The sequence below is a fragment of the Petromyzon marinus genome, chromosome 30 (genome assembly GCF_048934315.1).
Source record: "Petromyzon marinus isolate PM22_M1 ecotype Great Lakes invasive population chromosome 30, UKy_Petmar_22M1.pri1.0, whole genome shotgun sequence".
NCBI lineage: Eukaryota > Metazoa > Chordata > Hyperoartia > Petromyzontiformes > Petromyzontidae > Petromyzon > Petromyzon marinus.
Window position 1 is genome coordinate 939,774 of NC_133696.1, and position 27,699 is coordinate 967,472.

General features: G+C 47.5%; 1 protein-coding gene across 5 annotated transcripts in view; it reads left to right on the forward strand.

Moving 5' to 3' along the window:
* LOC116947426 (sodium-coupled neutral amino acid symporter 2-like) overlaps nucleotides 1-27,699 on the forward strand; it is a 79,543-nt gene that overhangs the window by 35,590 nt on the left and 16,254 nt on the right. For 4 of the 5 annotated variants that reach the window (XM_032963122.2, XM_032963121.2, XM_032963120.2 and 1 more), the window contains 8 exons: nucleotides 9,620-9,938; nucleotides 11,958-12,024; nucleotides 13,200-13,318; nucleotides 17,973-18,046; nucleotides 20,486-20,578; nucleotides 21,920-22,004; nucleotides 26,815-26,897; nucleotides 27,404-27,462. In XM_032963122.2, coding sequence (XP_032819013.1) covers nucleotides 9,823-9,938; nucleotides 11,958-12,024; nucleotides 13,200-13,318; nucleotides 17,973-18,046; nucleotides 20,486-20,578; nucleotides 21,920-22,004; nucleotides 26,815-26,897; nucleotides 27,404-27,462 — 696 coding nt within the window. In that variant the 5' untranslated portion in view covers nucleotides 9,620-9,822. Of the gene's footprint in view, nucleotides 1-8,424; nucleotides 8,731-9,619; nucleotides 9,939-11,957; nucleotides 12,025-13,199; nucleotides 13,319-17,972; nucleotides 18,047-20,485; nucleotides 20,579-21,919; nucleotides 22,005-26,814; nucleotides 26,898-27,403; nucleotides 27,463-27,699 lie in introns of those variants that run through there. The other variant, XM_032963123.2, reaches the window with a different exon arrangement.

The window sequence follows — 27,699 nt, forward strand, 5'->3', positions numbered from 1 at the left end:
GACCATAAAATCGCTACGCTTGACAATCTGGTTCAATCACAGGCGGCTGGAAGCCAGAATCCAACCCAGTACCCCAGCAGTGCCGGCTCAGCCCTCTGACCCCAGAGCCTCTCCCCCCTCTCTCACCTCTCTCTCTCCCCTCTCTCACCTCTCCGTGCCGCTGTTTTTACCCCCATTTACTGCCTCCCACGAGACCCATGCCTCCACCCCCCACCCCTCCTACCTACATCTCCTTCCCAGAAGCCGGCTGAGTGCTTGCGTAAGAACAAACTGTAAACCTGACGTGAGCGAATGTGCTCCTCTTGCCGGGTGATTAATTGTGAAATTAAAAGGCCGTGAATGCTTCACTCGAGCGGACGGTGGAAAACTACAGCTGTCGAGTCGAGCGCGTTCCAGTTGTTCACCGCTGATCCAATCGCAAATACACTTTGCCATCTTTATTTTATTTATTGGCGTATTCATCTCACCGATCCTAACCTACTTTCTTTCAGAGCTAACCCACATTACATTTCCTGCTTAGATCATTGCAGTTAAAATTTCCCGCGGATTTTGAGGTCAAATCGGCTAGAGGGGTCTGCAGTTGTTTGGGAAAATGTGCTGACGAGTGATCGCTTGTGGCGTCCGTGAGGGTACAATGTTGCATTCGACACGGACGATTGTAAAAAGGATACAAAATATGCAATATCACCCTCACCTAAATTCCGTGTTGTGGATAGAGAGATAAATTGTATTTATTCATGGCATGCTACCAAAGTCAATCTTCGACTGGAGCCCACATAGTTTTGTAAAAATATTTTGTAATAACAAGCCTCTTGAAATCTCTAAATGTATTTCGCGTTGTGTCAGCACTCTTGTGTTTGTAAAAGCGAGTGCATATTAAACATAAGCTGGGGAAGACAGAGATTATGGCTGTCGTGTCTTCGTCATTGAAACCTTTGCATGTCTTGTAGTACAGCGCTGCTGTTTTGTTTATTGGTGTGTGTGCGCGTGTGTGCGCGTGTGTGCGTGTGCGTGTGTGCGTGTGTGCGTGTGTGTGCGTGTGTGCGTGTGTGCGTGCGCGTGTGTGTGCGTGTGTGCGTGTGCGTGCGTGCGCGTGTACCTTTCCCAATAATTGCAAATCGCTTCTGCCGGCATGAATTATATAACAAAGTGATATTCCACCATCACAAGACCCCCCACCCCACACTACCAACAGTGGCAGAGCACAGAAGACCCTGCGCAGAATCACTCATATCGTGTTGCACAAGACCGCAGAGGAAGTGTACCCATGTCTCCTTCGATGTATGTAGCTGGGTACAACTGAAGCAAGTCTGAATTCAGATTTCGAATCTAATAAATAAACAAAACGTATACAACTTTCGGTGATTGTGTTGAGATCAACACAAACGCTGCAGTAGAATATATATATTTATGTATTTACTTCCTTGGTGAAACCTATGCCTTGAAGGTCAAATCGTTGCCCCCACTATTATAATCGGGACATTGGTGACGGACTGTGGAGGGCTTCTTCCAGCAGTGGATTAATCCTGGCTAATGACGACGACGAGGACGATGATCACCATTGGCGATTACACGAGCAGTCTGTGAACGTGTATTGTGTCTCACTTTGAAGTGCACCGTCAAGCGTGAGATGGCGTGTAATCTAAAAGAGATTGCCGTTGTTCAAGGCACGCTTGTGGTTTTTGTTTGTGATTTCAGATTACTTTGTCTGCTTTGTGTTAAATTTTCATGCAGCGATCGATCAGGTTAGTCGTGATGAATACTTTGTGAAAATGCATTTGAAGCAAAAATCGAATCATATTCAAACAACAACAACAACGTCGTAACATTCAAATTGGAAACAAAAATGCAATTAGTTTCATTTTAAAGATCCAAACCGAGCTGTATGTCTTGTCTATGGCCAGAAGCATAACTTCAAAGCAAAGCTACTTTTTACAGAAAACAACGAGCGCTGCTTTGAGCTGTTGAATATTAAATTGCAGTGTGTCACATCTCGCGGTACGCGTGTTAGAAATTTTCAACATGTGCGTTTTATTTTGAAACCAAGACCACCCAGTATCACATGATGTGGGACACCATCTTTCCAAAAACATATTTTTACTGAATGGCTGTTTGCTGGATTTCGTGTTTTTTTTGCTGAATTGCTACTCAAACAACAACAATGTTTAGCAACTCAGTAATCTGTTTAAATTGTGTGGTAAATAGCGGTGTTATTGTAACGGGTCTCGTTTCTTGTCTCTGGGTTTGTGTGCGTGTGTGTTTTAGTCATATGTACAGGACAAACAACCCAGGGTTTGAGAAAGTACAAACATTGTTGCAATACATGTTTGTGGACAGAGGGTCAGAGTAGGCTTTTCATGTGAGGGACACACGGTGTACCGTATGCTCTGGATTATAAGACGCTTTGAAAAGTAAGGCGCACCCAAAACGTGCGTCCGATGCCAATGCAATTGCAACAACTTTGATCAAACATGCACACGCACCGCATTCTAGATCGCACCCTACAAGAGGCGGAAATTGCCTCTTGTAGGGTTATTACGGTTGCTATTATTGTGGCTCCCCTTATATTCAGGAGGTACAGTCCCCCCTGCGGTTGGAACTGCTGTGAACAGGTGCATTGCCAGCCCGGTGAACTTTTTTCGTGCCATACAATTAGTGCTCGTTGTTTACTTGCGAAGTTGCACTAATTACAAAGGCATCTGAACATTCCGTTAAGCCCTGGTGAATTGAAAAAGGCTGGCATGGATTCCCTTGCCAAATGGAGTGGTGCCAGATGGAATAGAAGGCGAACGACAATTACAAATTGTATTAGGTGTAAACAGTTGTGTGTGTTTTTTAATGCAATATTCAGAGGAGGTCTTTATGTGAAATTGTCATGGCCCAAAGGTTTTACACGGAATTAGAATAATTATTTTCCTCATTTACTCTGAATGGTCTGTGGCTGAGGTGGCACGGCTGCCTACGGGGGTCGTGAAATGTTGGACGACATGTTTTAGGTTTGTGTTTAAGTTTGTGAGGAAACCGGAGTTGCTGGAAGAAAAAAACCCCCACGCAAATGACGAGGCAGCACTCAGCCTCCACACAAATTGGCCGGCAACGCACTTTCTGCACTACACCGCTTGTTGTTTGCCACCCGGGCAATGAGACAAGATGGCTCATTTGTTATTTCGATTTCCATCAAAGCAGAGTTCGAGACATGTCACCAAATGCAACACATTTGAAAGTTGGTTGCAATTAATGCTGCACATTAATGTACGAAAATTAACATTGAATGCTTGCGGAAGTAATTCGTGCCTGTCGAAAGATGAATATACTTGGCCAAACTTTTGCAAGGGCAATACCTGGCGATGGAATACGTATTGTTTGTCAGCATGTACATGATGCTGGAAAATATAAAGTCGGTTTTCAGAGGGCAGCTGGTGATGGCGCATGTCTCGTTGGCATTGTGTGAAAAACAAGACCCTGGGGCTTTATATATTTATTAATATTTGGGACGCTTTGACAAGATGGAGATAACGTGTTATTCTGCTCCTTGGCAACGCATGACTCGGGCGAACCCAGCGGTCATCGCTGACCCACCTTCAGTGGGCGTCGTGAAATCACCGCACTGCACTTGCGGGAATACCACGAGGGTAGCCACCGCCGTGGTCACGAGGAGACCAATATTCGTGTGAAACGAGCAGACCCCTTCACCTGCCGATTTGCCCAGCATTGTGACGAACGGTGACGAATGGCGCTGTGATGAGCGCCCCAGCGGAGCGCTGTGCAAATTGGCGTTATGAAGCATAGGCTATAGTTAGCGTGTCACAGTGCATCTATCCGTCGACCAAAATAGATTCTTAGGCCAATGACACAATACATTGATTCAAGCTGGGGGGGTGGCGGGGACATTGGGAAAGAGGCTGTTGTTGGTGTGAGAGCGAGTGTAGTGTATATCTGGTTTAAGTCGAGTGACGGACAAGTACATGTGCAGCAGCAATGTACAATGACTGTACAGCAGGCCAAGGACGCCGCTGTGCCCCTTCATTGCCCCGACGAAAAAAATTGCAGCGCAAGTGGTAGCATCCACTCTAAATCGGTGCTGTTGCTTCACAGGAGGTGGTGGTGGTGGTGTTTGTGGGCCCCGTGCCCACCATTAAGGGGGGCTAGCCCTTCGCCTTACTTGCAGTCACGATCCCGTACTACTGTGCACTTTGTAACATCGACAATGCGCAGTTTGGCGCTGTTTCATTTGTCCCTGTTACCTTTCCTCCAGTGGAGGAAGCCTCATGAATGGCCGCCACTGTTCAGAGTGGCCTGTTTGTAATTCCCGCTGTGTGCACTGAAGATTATCTAAGCGCTGTCTAATTTTATAATCCCATCGCTTGCCAAGGGAAGCTTCGTCACCGATTGGCATAACACTTTCTCAGGAGGGTCCTGCAAAGTATGTTTCCATTGAGGAACCTTACGAAACGTGATGTAAACATTTCCCATCGAATGTAACTGAACTTGCATTCGACTTTAAAAAAAGATATAACAACTGACAGAAAACCCAGAAATACAAAGATTGGGAAGTATACAATTAAAATTGCAATGAACGTGACGTACAAATACGTGGTTTTGTGCGTGAAATCTGTTAAAAATGCAAGCTGTTTGCTACTGAAATGTGGCGGTCATGTTGCATTTGCGCACCAAGTTTGAGTCGTGTCGTGTTTACAATCTGCTGGCTCGGCGTGGCACTAAATCTGTGGCTCTCTTTGTCACCAGGGCAAGTCGAGTGAAGTCTGACCTCTATCGGGCAGCGTGGGGACACCACCGCACTCCCTTAGAGGGTGATGCAACATCCTAGTGTCTTTGCGTTTCTCTTTGTGTGTGCGTGTGCTTCTGGATAAGCCTGTTTAGCTTATTCAATTGTGAAGGACGCAAATCAACTCTTAAGTTCATATCGTGATAGTTGTCCAATTTATGTATTTTGAGATGCTAGCGTTTTTTTTTAAATATGTTTCCTCATTGCGTTTTATTGTAATTCTATAGGTTCGATGATGAATGATAAGCAATCTTCCACCCTTATTATTAGCTGTACGAGTGTGCTATTCTACAAGATTTGTTGTGACCAAAAAACTATAAGTAAAATCCAGGAGATATACTTGTACATGGGAGGTGGAAACATGATAGGGTATGAGATGCAGGGCCTGCATGTGTATTTAGTGCAAAACAAATGGATACATTTGCATAATAAATATATAAATTATCGCTTCACCTTCTCACTAATCGTGTGAGTCATTGTACAAACATTTCGCAGTCAACCAGTGTGCGGAAGTAATAAGACATTTTACTGCAGAATCTTTATTAAATGAATGCACTTCACGTTGATAAGGGATGTGTTTATTACACTGCATATACAGTTCTGAAGTGTTGTACCCAACCAATGTTTGTTTATCTGGCATGCATCTGGGATGCAATGGCGTACAGTGTCTACAGGTATCTACATATTTCCAACCATTTTATCAACTCAAATGAGAGCCACTAAAGTATGCAAAGCATCTTTCCTTTGTTGTTGTCGTTTCCTGCGCACTGAGCTCTGTAAAGTCCTGTCGTGCGCACTTGTGGCAGGCCAAACCCAGCATGCTCGTGGTGTATTCACCCACCATGGGAATCGAGTGTGCACATCGAGAACCGCCAATGCGTTTCGTTGTTACATGCAACATATATAGCCATTAAGATAGAATGTATTATGATAAAGTGTGCAGCATCATGTAGTAGTACACATTCATGATTTTGAATTCTGAGAAGAGTTTACAGTCCCGTTTTCAATACACTGCTGTTTTGAGATCAAATTCAGGTTACGTTTTTTTTACACCAAAACCACTGCACCACTGCACGACCTCCCACCCAGAGTGAATGATTGATTCATGTCGCTGAGTGATGTAAATTCTGGATTTTGTGGCACTGACATGATATTAAATATGTATATAAATGACTGGATCCACATACTTCAATGCTGTGAATGCCAACACACTCCCAGGGAATAGTAGTGGGTAGGGTAGGCATGTAAATACTAAATAAACAAGTTGAATAAATTAGAGTGTATATTCTTTGGGTCTTTCGGTAAAGTCACGTAGATAGTGACTTTACCAAAAGACCCAAAGAATATGAATTCCTGCAGTCACGAAAGCTTTAAGTCAAGATTTAGAGTATGTATGTTGAACTTCTTTCGCACCGTACTTAGCCAAACGTACTAATCGGAGGTGCTAATTGGTGGAGAGTGGTCCAATAGTACGCCTTTCAATGAGATGGAGCGACTAAATCAGCGCGTAAGGTGCTAGGTGTGGATCTATGGCAGCATAGTGAGAGATAGTGATGGATTGGGGAGGCTTTCATCTGGCTGTCTTGACCGTGGCTGTTGATGGGAGATAGTTTGGTGGGTGGGAATATATCTCTACTTGACGACCTCGTGCCGACAGACCAATCTTACCTTTCCTATAACGTCTGGCAGGTCACCTACATTAACTGAAGCAAGGCTGACACTGCTGATGCAAATAATCCGTACTTGCGTGTCAAACAAACGTGGGTTTTTGTTGTTGTTGTTTCTCGTACGGAATGAATGGTGCTGAACTCGTGCACTCCCCAGCAGGCCATTGGGCCAACGAGGTTATGTAATAAATACTTTGAGCGTGCTTGTGGAGACACAGACACACATAGACACTGCGTGTGGAGACACAGACACACAGACACTGCTTGTGGAGACATAGACACTGCGTGTGGAGACACAGACACACAGACACTGCGTGTGGAGACAGACACACAGACACTGCGTGTGGAGACACAGAGACACAGACACACAGACACTGCTTGTGCATTAAGGACATTACAGTATACACAATGTGTGCTTTATATGGATTGGGCAAGGGGGCGGGGCTCGTCATGAGGGCGGGGCTCGTGATGGGGGCGGGGCTCGTGATGGGGGCGGGGCTTGTGAGGGGACGCTTGTGTTGCATCCGAAGCGTCGTGATTTAATTTTTTATTTATTTTTCACCTACGTGGCTTTACCGAAATAACCAAAGAGTATGGATCCTTGCAGTCACGAAAACTTCAAATCTAGAAGGGAGAAGAGGCTCTTACGAAGGGGGCGGGGCTCCTTAGGAAGGGGGCGGAGCCACCCGCTCAGTCGGCACGCAGAAACCTCTCGCGACTCCCCCCCCCTACCCCCCCTACCCCCCAACCCCCCCTACACCCACTACCCCCTACCCTCCTACCCCCACTACCCCCTACCCTCCTACCCCCCCCTACCCCCCCTACACCCCCTACACCCCCCTACACCCTCTACCCCCCCTACACCCCCTACCCGCCCCTACCCCCCAACCCCCCTACCCTCCTACCCCCCCTACCCTCCTACCCCCCCCCTACCCCTCCCCCCCTACCCCCGAATCCCCTATAGAACGGCCGATATTTAATCCACGCAGAAACGCTCAAGGATCACTAATCAAGATCACTAATCAAGATTACTAATCTAGATTAATAATTAAGATTAATAATGAGCTAAGAGTGTGTCCCGCGCGTGACGTCACTCCACGTGAGCCCCGCCCCCCTCATTAATAATCATGAGCTGAACAATTTGTCTATTTAATCTTTCAGATTTACTGCAATCTCCACCCCGTCCTTGGACGGGCAAACAAGCTCGTTAATAATATTCACGTGTTAATGACGTAATAATAATATTCACGTGTTAATGACGTAATAATATTAACGTGTTTATAATGTAATAATAATAGTAACGTGTTAATGACGTAATAATAATATTAATGTGTTAACGTAATAATATTATAAATGTGTTAATAACGCAACAATAATAGTAACGTGTTAATAACGTAATAATAGTAACGTGTTAATGACGTAATAATATTATTAACGTATTAATGACGTAATAATATTAACGTGTCAATGACGTAATAATAATAATAGTAACGTGTTGAAGCAAACAGTCCACCGCCGGACTATCTAAATAAGTTGAAGGCCACTGTAGACAAATTATTGTCGAGGCTTCACACCCCCCCCCCCCCGTTTCCTATGCAGACATTGTGAGTAGACCCCCCCCATAAAAGCAGTACGCATTTGGTTTAACCCTTCCCCCCTCCAGCGAACGTACTGGATGGATGGCCCCAAAGCGGGGCTGGGGCGTGTTGAGGGCGGGGCTGGATGAGGGCGGGCCTGAGTGGGGGCGGGGCGTGTTGGGGGCGGGGCTTGATGAGGGCGGGGCTGAGTCGGGTGGGGTTGGGGCGTGTTGAGGGCGGGGCTGGATGAGGGCGGGCCTGAGTAGGGGCGTGTTGGGGGCGGGGCTTGATTAGGGCGGGGCTGGTTGGGGCTGGGGCGTGTTGGAGGCGTGGCTTGATGAGGGCGAGCTGGGGCGTGTTGGGGGCGGGGCTGGCTGCTAGCTATATAAATAAAAGTCCGTCGCTATCGTTCGGCCGTGCGTTGCAAAAGTTTGCGCTGAACGCAAAGAGGAGAGTCTTTAAAGGCGTAAAACTGAATAACCTAATAACTGCAAATATTTGCTGCGGCACAAAATAATAAAGCAACGTTTGTTCGGTTTCAGTTATAGTGGGGTTTGATTTATATATATATTGTTTTGGTTTCCACTTAAGTACGAAGTTGTTTATCCATCTGTTTGATTGTTTTATATCCATCGGACTTACGTAATAACTGCTGTTCTCTGGTTTACTACATTTGGCAAACAGCTCCAAAGCTAACGAGGTAAGGTGATATCCCCTAGCTATGGACCATTCTTGCTTGCAATGGCAAACAATGTAAACCTGCTGTGTGTGTAGCATTGCATCTGGTGTGCTTAATTCACTACAATGCATCTGGTGTGCTTAATTCACTACAATGCGTGCCCGATCAAGGTTATCGCGAGGAACTGTCATGTACTGCACTTTACGAAATTAAGTTTCTGCCCTCTTGTTTAATGTCTTTTAATTATTGTATTTGGGTATAGTTTGGTTTTAGGCAATGCTGTACATGCTGTTTTAAACATTACTTGTGATGGGGTATCTTGGTATATAGTAGTGCACATTGTACAGCTACAACACGTTTTGAATGTTGTTTGATCAATGGGATTAACGCAAGCTCCTACACTATCATCGTTATTAAGTTCTACAGTACTCTTATTAGCCTAACTTTGTCATGCAAAGCGCTAAAATGCCTAAGTTCAGACACAGGGAGACGTCCCCCCCCCAGCTCCCGGCTTGAACATTTCCACCGCTGAGGTTGGATCCCAGCACATCGTCAATGTCAGTCGTACCACACACAGCGGTACAATATAAACTCTTGCCCATTATTTGTGTTTCTCATGCTGCATTGTATCTGTCCATGAAGAAGGGTCATTGCCCGAAACGTCGCCGGTTATATATGTTTATTTTAAGGCCACGGTGTTATTGACAAATGTGTTTTGAGGTTGGTAGTGTTAAATCTGCAGTGGATTGGTACTGTGAGAATCACTTCAGTTGGCTACCTGCTAAGACTGGCACGACATTGACGTGATAATTTATACTTTTTATAATTATCCTGACTTTCTAAAGTCACAGCGGCCACCAACTATTAACAATGCAACTTGTGTGCTGTTTGTGTGTGTGTGTGTTAACAGGTCACGCGATATTCGAGGACGAGGAGGACGTTTACTCTATGCTCTGTGTAGCAGGCAAAACGTTGACATTCAAATAGCAAGACATTTCTTAACTCAATTGGAAAATTGCGCCTTCTCTCCAAAAAATATAAAACGATAACGTTTTGAAAGCACAAACGCCAAGTTCACCCGCAGCCTGTTTCCAACATCGACCTCCCATCGCCATGGCAAAGGACCAGCTGGAACTTCGCTCAGACATCTTCGTAAATGACAATGACAGCAGGGACAGCGGAGAGGATGGCTACCCGGTGCCCTCCGAGGCAGACAAAGTCACCATCAGGTAGATAGAGAGAGAGATGCACCAACACCACTGCACTGCCAGTCACTCCAACTAAGGCTATGTACGGTCTCTATCTGTTCTATTCTTGCGTACGGCAGCAATGCGTTCGTGGAGCTCGAATGCCAATGTCGAGGTCCGCTAACCACGGGTAGGGCTTCGGGAGAGAGTTTGTGGAGTTTTTGCTTTTCCTCCGTTGAAAGCAGCGCAGACTTCAGCGGGTTACAACAGTGGGTGTGTGTGTGTGTTTTTTTTCTCTGAAATGTGGGGTCACGATAACCTCTTGTCGAGACGATTAAGTTTACATGGAATTTTTATTTAAACTTGTGCTGTTAGGCACTTTGCTTTATAGAAAGCCAGACAAAATTGATGGAAGGGGTGAAAAAAGCTTGCGAGGCAAATATGACAACGGGTTGTGCCCTAACAACTACCCATCGGCTTCCATAGTGCTTATAAACATTTGTGAGAGGCAGACACACGTTGGACATTGCTACAGAGTGCATGCGTCTGCATTATTTTGTATTCCTTGTCAAAAGTAATGGCACTGGCAAGGTGAGTTGCTGGTTTCGATTTTCACACGTCTGTGTGTCTGTGATTTAGACGAATTCCGTTCTGGTCACTAATAATTGAATTTAAAAAAAAACAGCATGTCATCGTAGATTTGGTTTTGCACTTAATCTGGCCGAATTCCAGCTCTGAGAGTTAAAACGCATACACGAGCCCGAGTCTTGTGACGAGCGTTCCTCTGTTCAGCAGTGCGGGTGGGGGAGTGCGATGCCCAGTGCAGCTAGGAGGGTCGCTTGGTGAGATTTCAGAAACTTAAAGTTTTGCGACGTCTCCTCTCCGTGGACTCTTCTTGAGCATGCTGTGATGCGCGCCGAGAGTTCTGGGGGATTTTGAGACTTACGACACCGCTGATGGCGTAATTAGGATGACACCCTGGGGATGCTGGCGATAAGATTGGACCCGTCGGTCTCGTGTCTAAAAATGCACCCAGCCAGCAATGATCTCCGATTGAAGTCATTGAAATTCTAGGTGATTAATGATGCTGAAATTATTTAGATATTGAGGAAAGATATTTCATTTATAAGTGTGCAGCGCTTGACAGAAAAGAACATTGATCATGATCAGACAGCCAATATACAACATTAAAGGATGTATGGAATCGGTTGGCTGTGGAGAGCGATGACCGTGCTAATGGAGTTATCACGAAGCAAGTAGCTTGATTTGTCTGCTGATGGGAATGCCGTTAGCAAAATTAACAACATCGTGTTTAAGTTCAGGACAAAGTCACAACTTTGATCAAATGTGAGTGTCTGTTCAAACACCTGTGCAACAATTGAAGTATGTTTTTCAATGTAAATGACCCAAGTTTCAAGCTATATATTAAAACAATTTGGTACTGAAAGAAAGGCAATGGCTTGCCGCTAGGAGAATAGTTAAATAAGTAATTGAAATTTTGATTTAAAGCTTTCGTGACTGCAGTGAATCATATTCTTGGTTCTTTCGGTAACGTCACGTTGAAGGGAAACAATAAAATAATAAAATATATATAACAATATTTTATTGTTTCCCTTCAACGTGACTTTACCGAAAGAACCAAGAATATAAGTAATTGAAATGTTGAGCAGGTGTGTAATTCATTTTCCATGAATCACGATGTGTGTGCGTGACGGTGCTAATAGCCGTAATTTATCCCTGGTGGCCACGCACAGTGCACACCCGTTTAATTATTAACACTCGGTAAGCGTACACAGCAACGTGCCTTTTATTATACAACCATCCTGTCTGCCGGAGTGAGTGTGCAGACTCCCAACTGGTACACACACCACACGTAAATGTTATCTATGCTGTATTGTTGTTTCATTTTCTGTGTTTACATAGCTCTGAGATTGTGTGTTATTGCTGGATGTGTCATTGCAATGGGGTTGGGGATGTTTGCTTAATCCTTGAGTTGCACCGGCCGTCTGTGGAAAAGGGGAAAGTTCATTGTCACCTCTGCTCTGCGTGTTTTTCTCGCAGCCAATACGATGAACAGTTTGAAACTGAAAGTGCCAACTTTCTCAATGGTGGAGTAAAGAAATATGATGTAAGTCTTTTGTTTCCAACATTCTTACCCACATTTACCTGTTTAGACAATACACACCCTAAATTAAAAAGACGTAGAAACTGTGTTACAGTAAACAGACATATGTTGATTATCAATCATGGGTTAAGTACGGGCCTGTCGGGTGTTGTAACTTGTAAGAGCCTCACTGAAATAGGGTGCAGCTTAACCTTATCACTCACGTTTCTGAACTCCGACGTTTCAGCTTTCTGTTTCATCTTTCCGAGCTCCTCTTCTCTGACCCGCCCGCCATCGTCGCCATGGCCGTCATCGTTAAGGGGATGTCGAGGATGGTCACGCATTACAACTTGAGAGAGAAAACAGATATAATTGTGTGTGTGTGTATGTTGCTGTTTATCATGGCCTCGGTAGTCGTGGTGTTGAGTTGCTATGTTTGCCTACGAGCAAACTCGGGTTTTTTTGGGCGGTTGCGAAATGTTGTTTTTGCATCTTTACACCGCATGTTTGTTCGGCTGTTCTGCAATGAAACGTGAAAATGGAATGTGTCGGGCCTCCCATTCCGCTATATTTCTGCACTGCCTTTTATTTTAAATTAGGCATGTTTGATTAAACAACGATTTCATGTCCATAATGTGGAACTGTACTCTATGTCGTCCCAACTTTGATTCATAAAGATGCCATAAAGTAATAATTGACATTACGCTTCACAATAATTGGCACTCTTTGAGTGCATGCACATTGGTCACGAATATTGAGCCATCTCTCTGTAGACCATCAAAGTTCTGTTCCTCCAGCATCATTTGATCGATGTCAAGACTTTGATAGTCATTATCTGCTGTAAACGGAAAAGGCTGTTTATACACCCATATTTAAATAAAGCCTTGTGACAGGTCAAATGCAGAGAACAGGATTTGCAACTCTGTATACTCTACATTACGAGTCATTTATTAGGCATATAAATTCGACCACTTATCAAACCTATACGAAAGTTTTTGCTTTCAGTTTAATATGCATACACTTCTGGCCGAGTGCGATTGGCGTTTGTAAGCCAGCACAACAATTGAGCAGTGCACCCGCTCTCTGTACACCACGGCACTCGCTCGTGTGCAAGCGTCAGGCACGTCTGGCGAGACGCAAGATCATCCGGCTGCTGTCCCATTGCAAACGTTGAGCGTTTCTCTTCTTTGTGTTTTCAGCAACATGAGGGCAGAGAGTCCTTTGGGATGTCTGTGTTCAACCTCAGCAACGCCATCATGGGCAGTGGGATCCTGGGCCTCTCGTTTGCCATGGCCAACACGGGCATCCTGCTCTTCGTGTGAGTACTGCCGCGCTAGAACATCGCTCGTGGCGCCCCGTGCGCTTGAAAGCCACACGACAAACGAAGCGTGTAGTGTAGCGGTCAGCGCTACGAACCTGGCGACCCGGGTTCGATTCCCGCTCACGGCCAGCACCAGTGACGATTATCTGAACCGGTCCTGGGCCTCCCCTAGGTCGACTCGGCCTCAAATGAGTACCTGGTGCGGTGTGTAAACATCGCCACTGGGGAGACAAAGGCGGTCGGGCGTGGTGCTGGCCACCCACCCCCTCGTGTGCCATGCCGACCTTCATAGGTGCTCGCGAACAGCCTGCTAAAGGCTACATGGGGGATCTTTGTCTTGTTGTTTGTGTACTTAATGCTGGACGTTTACAGGTTCTATGTAGTTTTGAACATAGACTCGTAAGTACCCGGCATAGAACGTGAGCCTTAGATAAAATCGGTCCTGGATTGAAACTCAATGACACGAGACTAACATACCAACATACCAGGTTGACTGACGTAGATATATCGTACTTGTACCTGCACAAACATACCTTTGGATTTTCATAGGTTTATTCACCAGTTAGCCTTCAATTGTCTGTCGCAACACAACCACTCACTCTCACAGCTGTGCAGTCCTTTTTGTGAATATTTTTCACGGTGTGTATATATGTGTGGGTGTGCAGCCATCAATAGATAATTGTACGAATACCACCAGGTAGGGAGGGGAGGATGTAAATTGAACCCAATGCTGGCTCAGTACGATTTGTCACGGGCATTGACATCTGAGAAGCCGCCAGGTCACCTTTGATTATGACGCATTCGTAATTTTCAGCCCCGCGCAACAATGCAGAGTTCTCGCGTGAAATCTTTATGCTTCGGGCCACCACGAGAAGGAGACGCGCCGCTTGCATTGGCGTGCAGCCATCTTGGCGTGTGACGCTTGTGCGCCTTCTCTCTTGGTGTGGCGAGTGAGCCGGGGGGGAACGAAGACGGGCACATGTCATTTTGGCCATGCAAGAATCACCTCAAAATGCGTGATTTGTTTAATTGAACCAGCCGGTTCACCAGTACATCTGAAATGCGCAAAGAAAAAAAAAAGAAACATCCGAAAAAGGAATGCAATCCTACAGAGATTTTAACGTTGATGCTTTGTCTTAACGTTTTGCAGGCAATGTCTTCATGCTTTAAGCTATCCTCCGTGACGAATATTTGGCCATGATAGCGGTTTTTACTGTCAATGAAACAACTTGTAAGGTGGGCATGTGCGTCAGGGATGGCTGTAGCGAGGTTAGCATTTGCATATTTGTTGTAGGTCCGGTTTGAAGGACCGCACCCTTCGCTTGTGTCTCAGCAGAGTCAAATTTATAATCGCGATTTAGAGCCCTTTGTCAATCTACTGCAGGATAAGTCTTCCCCCCCGCATGCCGTGTCGTCGTGGGGGGTTTGACCATACTTCACCACGATGGGCAGTGCATTGTTAGTGTAGTGGGTTGGCTCGGGCTGGTTCGCATATCACTCGGCGTTGGTTTTTGGCTCTGGCTACCGCTGCACCACCACTCGACTCCCAACCTGGTGTCGGTATCGTTAATGCAACGAGCAGATACATTTTCTGTGCGGTGCTATGCATTAAAGGTGTAAGCCAGCAATTTGTTTAGTGTAACTCAAGAGGGCCTGAAAGTCGGCACAATCAATATGGCTCCTCGCCACCGAGTCTGAGTGATAGCTTGTTACCCGGCCAGCCGCTGTCATGTCGCATTGGCACAGCTCTCTATGGTGAAAGAGATAAGATATCACAGATATGGGATGGTGTGCTCTCTCGACGGTGCATGTTCCTGTGGCTCGGTGGTTCATACAGGGCCAACCTCTGAATCCAGGGCTCATCGGTTGCGCTCAAAAGTCGTCGTCCTAAACTTTATGAGAATGGTCAAACGGGCACGGTATCGGCGTGGACGTAAAATAGCCCGTCAGTGATTTTATCAAAAGATAGTCATCGCCTCTCTTGTGTCACGAACATATTTAGAAATGAAGTTACAGATCTCTTCTGAAGTCCAATTTGTTCTCTATGTGTACCCTCTGCTGCCGAGTGAAAAGTCCCGAAACTGCCACAAGTCTACACTTGACGCGTCCGTACATGGACAACACCGATTTGCTAAAATATACAAAGAGTGGCTTTGTAGCATTACATCGAAGGCCCGGCCCGTCATCTTTCCGTACATGGACAACACCGATTTGCTAAAATATACAAAGAGTGGCTTTGTAGCATTACATCGAAGGCCCGGCCCGTCATCTTTTGCGCAAACATGCGCCGCGTCCGTGTTATCACGCACGTGCTCTCGGCTCGGATTAACAGTATTACTTTACGCGAGCGGACTGTGCGTTCATTTGTAAATACAGTCCACGTCTGTGGCACCTGTGTACAGTGTGCGGAAATGGGTGGGGGGAAGCGATTGACCAAGAGGCCGCGAATGAAGAGAACCGGCCCGGAGAGGGTGACAGCGATCCGGCTCGCCTCGTCCGTCGCTGACGCACGCCCCACGCGTGCGTCAGCGAACCTTACGGAAGACTTATTGCCCAGCCTGTATCTCATTGACGAAATTCGAGCAACCCAACACCGCAGTTTTTTTGTTTTGCTCCGTCCCGGGACTCGTGAGGCAGAGAGGCGCCGTCTTCTTTCGTGTGTGGCACGAGAGAAAAGTAAAAAGTCTTGAGACGTGTTATCAGTCGAATTCCCAAGTCTCTTCCACCGATCCAAGGAGGCGGTTAGATGCTCTATGGATCGCAGCAACGCCGCCACGGTGTTGCACGGATGGTCAATTCGTCCGGTGACGTTCGACGATTTGGACTTCACCGCAGTCGCAGTTTGGCGATTCTTTGATCTTCCGCTCGTGGTAGGTGGGCACATCTCCCACGTAGCCATTTGGGCACGGTTTAGCGAGGTCCACAGTTGCCGTACCCCTCACCCACCGCCGCCTCCTTCCACCCCCCACCCCGACTTATGAACAGTCGCTGTGATTCGACAGCTTGTGGACATTGGCGCTCCTCCACAGATGAAGAAATTGCATGTAAATTGGCGTAGCGGTTTATGGGAAAACAAGCGGCGTGTTAGATTCTGCGTAATGCGATGATGTACCCACTGTAGCAAGCGCGGCCTCCCTGCCAGGATCCTCGCGTGGGGGTCATCGCGAGCCGGGGCCTGTGAAGAGGCCCTGAGAACGGCTCGTTAGAAACGCCCGCAGGTTAATGTTGCCTGTGAAGGCAACCGCGTTTCACTACGTCCACGTAAATAACGTCGACACGGCGTAGACCGCCACGGCTGGGACGTAGCTCGGTTGGTCAGAACGGCAGGAACAATCATCGCCGTGAGTTTGCAAATCTCGCACATTGGCAGTGGTCAGCTGGGACCGAGTGGGTCTCACCGCCAGGGTGTGTTGTCTTCTGTGGAGAGACCGTCTCACAAAAGACGTGCATAGCCATTTGTGAACCCACTGCTGGATAAGACCCCCCCCCCCACACCGTGGGGGTCGTGGGGGGTTGTTTGAGCATGCTTCACCACATTGGGCAGCGCAGTGTGGGGGGGTGTCATCACGGATATGTGGAAAATATCCCGGGTGGCTGAGGATCCCCAGTACAAACAAACAACCCATTTGCTTGTAGGAGCATGGAGGCGGTCGACGGTTGTTGTCGTTTGTTTGCACGCCGGGTGTGTCGGTCCTCTTTTACACGGGGCTTTGGTTTAATTTCATTTTTTAAAATTTCATTTATTTGGTATCGCCCTGTGAAGCCATTCGGCTCTTGAATCGGGTGCAACCGTAACAAACAAAAAAACAAAAACATGAACAAGAAAACATCTTAAAGTGACTACGCGCAAACAGTTGCGAGTTGCGTTCACGTCGCCGTTCGGCAGCCTTTGTTTACGAACATCGCAGCTGCCTCCTAGCACAGCAGCCCGGTGGTGCGCGTCAACGACATTCACGTGACCAGACCTTCATCCTTCCCCGAGTTAGATGGGCCCCCCTCAACAGCCCACAGTCGGGCACCGTTATGTCACGGGGGGGGGGGGGGAATGCCTGTGACGACGTGGAGCCGCGGGAGGGAACGTGGCGCGCGACCACAAAGTCGTCCGCTGTCGTAACACCGTGCGAGTGTTGCATCAGAAGGCGGTCGGGGAGCAAAGCGGGCTTGTGTGTGGCATTTGCCTAGAAAGAATGTCGAGGCGGTGGGCTTCATGGTCATCGTTAATTATTCACGGTGTGTGGCCACACGAGTGTCGGGTTGTGGTAAGCACAATCGTGTTGACGCAATGTATGCGGAAAGATTATTCTGCTTTGGAGGGGCAGGCATTGCGGTCAAAGAATTCGGGGAAATGGAATGGTTCACTAGGTATAGGTCCGATTATGCTGTCAATGTCCCATGTACTAGAATTGTTGAAATGTGGATATTCGATCCAGCATTCAGAGTTCAACTTTCGTGCAATATTTGCACATCCTTGCTTTCCCTGTCCTCCCGATACACCCGTGCACTTTTAGTTTGTCGGTAACCAATAAAATAAACTGAACGACTATTTGCTTAAGTGAAATATCTGTCGAGTCATTTCGTCGTTTAGTTCAGTGCTTTGAAGATCGTTCGTTTGACCTTGTGCCTTATGAGCTACGCGGTTGTTTTGTTGCAGAGTTCTGCTCTTCGGCGTGGCTGTCCTGTCGCTGTACTCGGTGCATCTCTTGCTGGTCACGTCGGACACTGCCGGTAAGCCAGCGCTGGTGGCAAACACCACAGCCGCCAGACTGTTTGTCGACGTTGCAACAGTACTTGAGTTTCGAACAACACACAGAAATGTGTAAATAACAGTCGGCCTTTGTGCATTTTGCAAAGGGGCGTCATCAGTTCCTGAAGAAGTGAATTGTGGTCCTCTTGGTTAGCACGGTTGGCTACGTACGGTGCGGAAGACGTTCAACATACATACAAGGTCACCATCAAAATAAATCCAGGTTTCCCTTGCTAAATGCGGTAGGAGTGGATGCGTTCAAAAAAGGGGCACACAAAGAAAATCTGCACGAGACAGCTGCCTGCCGAGTAGCGCACACAGTACACACACACAGTACACACACACAGTACACACACATAGTACACACACATAGTACACACCGCACACAGTACACACCACACACAGTACACACCACACACAGTACACACCACACACAGTACACACACATAGTACACACCGCACACAGTACACACACACACATAGTACACACACATAGTACACACCGCACACAGTACACACGCACACACAGTACACACACAGTACACACCGCACACAGTACACACACACACAGTACACACACATAGTACACACACATAGTACACACCGCACACAGTACACACACACACAGTACACACACATAGTACACACCGCACACAGTACACACCGCACACAGTACACACACATAGTACACACACATAGTACACACCGCACACAGTACACACACATAGTACACACACACACAGTACACACACATAGTACACACACATAGTACACACCGCACACAGTACACACGCACACAGCACACACGCACACAGCACACACGCACACAGCACACACGCACACAGCACACTGTACACCGCACACAGTACACACGCACACAGCACACACCACACAGCACACACCACACACAGCACACACCACACACAGCACACACACACGGTACACACCATACACACACAGTACACACCGCACACAGTACACACCACACACAGTACACACCGCACACAGCACACCACACACAGTAGACACACATGGTACACACGCACACAGCACACACATGGTACACATGCACACACCGCACACAGTACACAGGCACACAGTACACACGCACACAGTACACATGCACACAGTACACATGCACACAGCACACACCACACACAGCACACCACACACAGTACACACCACACACAGGACACACAGTACAACGCTGTGCCACGTTCGACCACAAAGCCGCATGTTGAGTGAATTCAAACCGCATAGAGCGAATTTTGGGTAGAAATTGGTTGGCCGCATATACAGCGCGACATCGCACAAACAGAACCGGCATAGAACGCGAGGGAAGCCTGAATGGGTAAATGGGACCGACCTGACAGCAGCAGCAGTACAGACCGCTTTTGGCCTCATAAGGATTCATCGGTACAGTACAGCCAAAAATGCGACACTGATGCAAAGTGTGCGTCGAGGAGCCATATACGTGGAGTCCCCACTCCCGCACGACCATTAGCTTGGCTAATGGGAGCAACAGTGACATCTGTTATTTTATGCGGCTGCACCGTGGTGACCGTGACACTGCGTTGGAACTAGTCGTTCTGTTTGTATGAATGCGCATTTTGATTGTGGGTGCGAACTTTGTCGAAGGAAACACACACGTGATGATTGTGTGTGTGTGTGTGGATTGGTACGGATATATTGTACTCAGTGTTGTAACATATGGCTGGATTGCTATATCTCTGTCGAGTGCTGAATTTTAATTAAGTCAGCTGTACTTGGGTGCTTGTGAAACTCTAAACACAGACGGGGGGGGCCGCCCTGCCTAATGAGTTCATTTTGTCCTGTGTTCATTGGTAACAGCCGTTCAGGCTGGTGATACCCACACTGCACCTCACCACAAGCGTTTGCCAATTAACTAAGAGCAATTCAAATTCAGCACTGCTCAGTGATCAGTCAAGAGGTAATTTAGATGTATGTTTTTTACATTGTTGTTGCTTTTTTAAATTTACAGTCCTTTGTAATTGGCACGGTTTGCTACGTATGGTGCGAAAGAAGTTCAAACGTATCTGGCGGTCATGGCAGTTGTTTGACGATTCTTCACCATGGTGGACCGTGTCGGTTGGTCAAGGGGTGGTCCAGAACCAGTTCAGATATCACTCGACGCTAATGTCAGCCGTGACCAGGAATCAAACTCAAGTCACCAGCTTCTTCGTGCAATTCACTCACCACCACTCTACATTGCTGCTCGATCCTTTGTAGAAAATAAAAGGTCTTAATCTACCGAAATACAAAATAAATAAATATCAACATCTAAAAAATGCATTCCTTCAAAAAAATGTCCAGATACAGTCATTAGGAAGTTTGTTTTGGTGGTGACAATTCTTTGAGCAAAAACGTCACCCACTGCTCCGTTTGTTTTGTTGTTTTAGGCACGAAGTCGTACGAGCAGCTCGGCTTCCTTGCTTTCAAACTTCCTGGAAAGCTGTCTGCAGCAGGCGCTATCACCTTACAGAATGTCGGAGGTGAGCTCATTGTCATTTCCGCTCTTTTTACCGCCTTCCGTTCAGGGAAATATTCGTGTTTTTCCTAAAACCACCGCACTCGAGCATTGCTGAGAGCGCAGCAAGGTGTGGCGCTGGACCCCTTGTGGGGGGTGGGCCCGGGGCCGCGGGGGTGGCCCGGCCCTGGTTGTTGTGAAGGGGCCCTGCGGGGCCACACTGGCTGTTTAAGGTTCAACTCGGCACCGCCGCTGTTGCGTGGCGTGTGTGTGTGTTTCGTGCGGCTTCGCAATCGGTGTGGCTGCTGTTCAAATGACCATGTAGTGGTGCTTTGTTGCCTGATTCGTAGTTCTCAGCTCGTGGTGGTAATTCCTCGTTCCTGTGGCGAGGGCAAGTGCAATTTCTAGGACGGCTAGAAATATCAATGCAAATGTTTATAAATAACATCCACCTAATGTCGATGTTTTTTTTAAATCTCCAAACGTAGATTGCGGTTACATTTGTTGTTCTTTCTCAAGCACAAAGGTGGGTGCTTAAACGTAAGTTAGCACCCAAAGACAGCTATCAGATGAAAATGTCACGTGTCTTTGTGGAAGTGGATATTGTTATGCACGGTTTGACATGTACATTTAGGTTTGAGCAAAAAAAAAGGAAAATATTTCGGTCGCCTTCAAACTTACTTCAGCCAACCTTGCAACGTGCAGTGAATTATAAAATCTCGTGTTTGGCATCCCTTGTTCTGTTGTCGTATTATACATTTAAAATGAATGTTATATATTTTTAGAATTACTATTTTGCCAAGCCTGCAGAAATCCCCGCATTTCGCCGAACAGGCCACTGTAATCTCCACTGTGTATCAGCAGCTCCCGTCTGTCGGAGCCCCACGCTTTAAAGATGCAAATTGGAGCTCCTTTGCAGCGTGCTATTTCATTATTGATGCGCCCTTTTCCAGCAACTTGATGGAATTATTCCTTCCGCCGCACGATATCATTTATCTTTGCCATTTTCTTTGTTCGTGTTTTGTGAAGGCCTTTTGGCTATGGGCAATGCTGCTGTTATTTTTATTATTACGCTTTTGTTTGTTTTGTTACGTACGTTAATGCGCGCGTTTGTAATTTTAAACGGCAAACGCGGTGCCTCGCGCCCCGACTCGATGACCGAGTTTCATTCCCTGGCGCTGGCGCCCTCCTCTCGCGCGTTGTGTCGGCGGCAAGGCAAAAGTTGTGCACCTCTGGAGACCCCCGCCTGCGTTGACGCGGCTCAAGAGACGTCACGCCCAAACCCCCGCTTGCTTGTGCGCCGCGTGACGCGTTTGTTCAATTGTCGCCGTGCCCCCCCCCCTCCCCCCGTCTTGTTTCCGTGCAGCCATGTCCAGCTACCTCTTCATCGTAAAGTACGAGCTCCCGGCGGTGATCCGCGCGCTGTGCGACCAGTCCGTCCTGGACGCCAAGTGAGTGCGAGCGAGCCCACGGCCCATTCGCTCACATGTCCAGCCTGTATGCGCGTAACGTACGTATGTATGTTGCACCTCTTTCGTACCTCACGTAGCTAACCGTGCTAATTGGAGGTGCGGGGGAAGGACAACAAACTAAGCACAAAAAAGCGGTTCTAACGGAATGAGTTTTAAATCTCGGTGATTTATAAGTGCATAGCTCCAGTGGCTTCCTAGTATCGGAAGGAAGAGCGTTCCGGATGTCTCCAGAAGTGCATCTGAAAGCGCGCGATGCGGTGACCGCCTTTTAAGACTTGAGTTCCGTCTTGTTGCTATGGCGACATTCGGAAGCAATTCATCATGATCATCGTCAGTCATGGTCTGTCCACTGCTGCATGAAGGCCTCTTCAAGCCCATGCCATCTCTTTCGATCCTGCGATGTAACGACCCACCTGACGTCGGCATGCGAACTGATTTCATCGCTCCGTTTCCCCGGTTGGACGTTCCCTCGGATACGTTCCGTCCTTTGACGGCCACTGCGTCATTAATCTTGACCATTGGCATCTAATAAATGCGTACAGTAGATTAAGCATGCGTATACTCAATGAGGGTTTGCCACAAAGGACTTGCCTTGTTAAACAAATAGTATTTGTGATTTTTTAATTTAAAGCTTTCATGACTGCAGGGATTCATATTCTTGGTTCTAATAATAAAAATATGTTTTATATTTTTATTATTTTATTGTTTCCCTTCTACGTGACTTTACTGAAAGAACCAAGAATAGTATTTGTGATGTGATTCGTTAAAATTCAGAGTCATAGACTTGCTCTTGCCGTGGGAATGTGGAATTTTTCACATTCCCACGGCAAGTATAGGGCCGCCAATGAAACGGATTGCCCCACCGTGTGACGCTCCTTTAAACGGGGAGTCGCTTTGACATATTTCCCTTCTAAATGCTTTCTGGGTAAATGGCAATCTGCTAACTGCAGAGCGAGTTTACCCGTGGGTCGTCGACGGTGTAATAAATGGGCACACTTTTTTATATACTTTCAATAATCCAGAAACAAATTGGCCACTCGAATATAAACCTTGTGTGTGTGTGCGCGTAATGAAAGTGTCAGGGAGCTAATCAGCCTAGGACACTACACAGTGGTGTCTGGGCATGCTCTTCATTCACAACCCAGTGACTTGTTGGCCAAGTGTGATGGATAGCACTTGCCCGAGACTTGGCTCTCGGTGGCTTGGAGAGCGAGTCCCCCAGTCTTGGATGGTGCTGCCAATGTCAAAGAACCCAAATGGTTTTCCAGAAAATTAAATTGAATTTCGGTTTCTGCCCGATTGCTATTTACAGAGAATAATCGCCATGTCACGCACAATGGTGTTATAAAGAGCTCCACGTATAATAAGTATGACATCCCTGAAACCAGATGTGGAATTTATTGCTGGTAGATTAATGTCATCTTGCAGATGGGCAACTTTTAGTTGCATATGCGTTATTGTTCTAATTGCCTTGTGATAATGATATTGTGTGTCTTCTCCTTGTAACAACTGCCCATAGTTTAGCTGCTGTTGCTGCTGCCAAAGCACTAACCAACCACTTGCATTCCCGGTTGGCACGAGATAGGTGGGTGGATTGCCTAGGTTAGTTGGTATATTGACTAGGTTCATGGGTTTTTTGAGTAGGTTAGTGGGTCAATGGATGAGTTGATTTGACTCCTGCGAGCAGTGTGGTCTAGGCGTCAGTTTATGAACACCGACTTTCAAGATTGGTTGGTACAACAAAGCTGTGCCTTCCCGAGTGGTGTTTTATTTTCATCTGGGTGTTGATATATTTGAAGATCACTTTCTTTGGTTTGGTTTAGACGACGTATAATTTGCGGCAATGAATTTGGACATTCATTTGGAATTCAACCGGTTGTTGTCTCCTCCTCGAATGGAGGCGACTGTGCAGGCACGAGAAACGCGATGATGTTGTCGCGGCGCCGCTGGTGGCAGCGGTGGCCATCCGTTGGGAGAGAGAATCGCCGCTTTTGTTTATCGTAGCCCAGACGCCAGGTGCCGTTTCGCGACACGGCCGAGCGCTGCTGGTGAGGAAGCCCCAACGCAAGAGATGCCATCCGTAGACCGCTGTCAGCCCGGGCATCTCGATGAGACACTCGCCTCGCGAATGTTTGTTGAGACAATAATTGAGAATTTCCATTCAATGGTTGAACGCCAATAACTTCTACCAAGCACGGCCATCACATTTGGAATGTTCCCTGGATGGATCTTATTGTTGGCTGAGCTTATGTCGAGTGTATAATGTACAGCCATAAAACATTGTTTTAATTGGAGCGTTGTATCATTCTAGTGCCATTTTGCACGACATCACAGTGATGAGTCCGCTTAGAATGCATATAATTATTTACCAGCTTGCTCTTCACATTTGGGATGTCCACATTTATAGCGTCGGCTGTCACCTACGCTGGCCCTTCAGTCTTCCCAGGTGGCTTTGCCAAGCTGCAGCAAAATTATCATCTTGCTGGCACGACGATTGAGCTCCCTTTAGTGCAACACAATCCACGGGCAGCAGCAGCAGCAGATGCAGCAGCAGCAGAAACGCTAGCCTCGCTTTGGCATTCCGTTTTATCCCGCAGGCTTAACACTTCCAGCCATGGGTGATTAGCGAGGTGGAGAGGCTAACGCTCTCTGAGCATCGCAAGTATAGGGCGGCCAGAAACCCGTTCCTTGCTCTGGCATTGCAGTATTAAGTTGTAACAATAATATGAAGTTGTGACAATAATGTCTGACCTTGTAGTGCCACAGAGAGAGTGCTCGACTTGTAAGGGCATGAGTTCAATACCCGGTCGGGGGTCAGCCCAACCCCACCTCTCTATGCTCAGGTCGAAGAAATTAGTTCCACTTTGGGGAAATCAATAGTGGGAATTAATAATAATAGTAATTAATTTTACCAATGCAGGGTCTTGCAATGGGATATTTGGCATGGTTAGTTTCAAGTGACGTTTCTTTATTGCTGGTAGAAACTAAGATACACAAAGAGAAAGGGAACAGCACTCAAAGATCCACAGAGACGTATTTTGTGACACCCACTTGCTGCGCTGCCATCCCCCGGCCTCCTGTGGGCAGCCCCAGCAATCTCTTTGAGTTTGAGAGACGGACACGATCCGCCAACCTTCACCCACAGAGCGCCACATCACAGGCAGCACACGGGGACCCACACAAACCGCTACAGTCTGTGCTCCACGCTAGCGAAGCCCTGTGACTTCTAGGTGGGTTGCTATGGGAAGGCGGAGGTGGAAGTTAAACCAACTTTGCCGGGCTCACCCCACCACGTGCTGGCAGTCCCGGCGGGTTTTTTTAGTTTCACAAACGTACGCGATCCACCAGCCTGTTGGATCGCAGGCGTGGGACCGCGCAAGCCTTGACAGTCTGTCCGCACTGCTGGCCTAAAGTCCCTTGGACTTCGAGCCAGGATAGTGCCCTGTCGCTTAGGGAAGGGACAGTGGTGGAAGGAAAATAAAAATGTAAAAAAGCAAAGCACCGGACTCGTCCCACCGTGCCCTGGCAGCCACGTGCGTCGGCGAGCCGTGCGCTATGCGGAGAATCTGTAACTGAGACGCGGTGGGGGGGGGCGGGGGGTGCGATTGAATTCTGCTTGCGCTCGCTTGCCATGCGACGTGACCCCGCCGTGGCTGCCTGGCCACCGAAGGACGCAAGGCGGTGCCGCCACCGCGGGGTAAATGACCCGGAGCGGTAGCGGTGATGGCCAAGACATTGCAAGTGCACTTGAGTACGGTAACGGTGTAACGGGGGGACTCGGAGTGGCTAGATTTACACGTGATTTGTGACATGGTTTACCACCCCATGAAGGCGTCTAGACAAACTCCACTTCGGTCTGCTCTGTTTTGAAACGTTAGCTGGCTTTGTTATTACCGTATTGATTTTTTCCCCATATGGAGCATGATTGAACGTCTCATTTGTGTTTGGTTTTTATCGTCCTCGTTTTGTCTTTAGTCTGCGTGCGTTTCTGTGTGGATGTGCACGTGAGCACCTCGCTGTCGTGGTGTCTTAGGGGGTAGCACGCACCCACCTAGATCCCAGATTACACGGCTTTAACTCTGGCCAAGCAGACCACGACCGACAATTCGATTCTCAATCTGACCTTGCCCTTCCCCCTAAGGTTAATAGAGGCAGAACAATGATTTGGTGGTGTGGCAACCTCGGGTAGTGGAGAGAGACAACAGCAGCCATGCCTGGCGCTGATGACTGCCCCCCCTCTCCCGCCTGCTGTATCAACTATAATAGCCGCTTTAATTAATAACTTGTGAGCATGAGCGAAGAGGATGCCGTTTGTCTTTGTGCATGTCGAATACACGGCACTCGCAACCCTCAGTGTTATATAATCACCTTCTGAATTAATGTTTTAAGTATAAATAAGTCACATTCACATGTGCATTTGCTTATAGTGTCCACCTTCATCGCGTCTTCCGTTGAAAGCTGTCGTGATGATTAACGGTGCTCTTGATATTGACCTGGCTGCGGTCACGCGCTCGCTCTACGATCGTCACGCAGGGCACAGGCCCTCACGTTATGAGCTATTTCTTGCACCGGCCGGATCTGCTGCCTTGTTTGTATATGGTATGAGGGTTAGCCCCAACACACGGGGGTGGCAGGGGGGAGGGCCTCTGTAACGAGAGCCCAACCCATACCCCCACCGCACCCAAATTTCAATCGTTGCTTCGCCTCCTCCTCTCGCAAAAGTATCGTTTCTCTCGTGCATTTAACGATCGGTCTCTCGTTCTTACGCAATTTAAATTTTCTGTTTCAGTCCCTGGTATCTGAATGGAAACTACTTGGTCATCCTCGTGAGCATCGCGATCATTCTCCCCCTCTCGCTCATGAAGAATATCGGTGAGTCCAGGATTTTTGCTTTGCCGTTTTTCCTTTTCCTCGGTCGATGGGCCTGCCCGGCGCATCGGCGTCCTCTTGAAGGTGACCCGGTAACGGCGCAGAGCCGGGGGGGGGGGGGGGGAGGGGAAACGGGGACCGCCGCATGTGGCAGGTCGGGGCACGAACCGTGGCTTTGGCAAAGCGGTGATGGCGACGGCCCCACCGCTCCGTGTGTCAGTTGGCTGCTTCCGCAGTCGGTTCGTGTTACGCCAGGAAAACTGAAAGCCGCATTTATATTTGGCACCGTGCTGGGGAAAATCCAGCAAGGGGCTGATGCGGTGAGCTGCTGCTGCTGCTGCTGCTGTGTTTAGCCAGAGTTCAAAGCTATGAATCTCAACAAGATCTTGCATGAACGCATTGTTGAGGGTTTACGTAACCAGCACATGAACGTGCGTGCAACTAAACTGTCAAATGAGCGTTGATGCCATGTTTTAGTGAAGTAATTTTGGTTTTTTTCTCATTCACAGGTTACTTGGGATACACAAGCACATTCTCCTTGGCCTGCATGGTGTTCTTCCAAATTGTGGTATGTATGCCTTTCTTATTTTAGTAAGAAAATAAATAAATGACAAGTCCATTCATCTGTGGTCGAAAATGCTTTTGAAACAAAACAAACGTTGAGATCTCATCGTGCCTTCTATCATTGGCCCCAATCACTCCATTCAGTCACTGCACACGATAAAAACTTAAAAACGCACTCTCACCCGGCATCTAAACTCGCACGGCACGTTGCCGCATTGGTCAAGAGCGCCTCTGGCTTCAT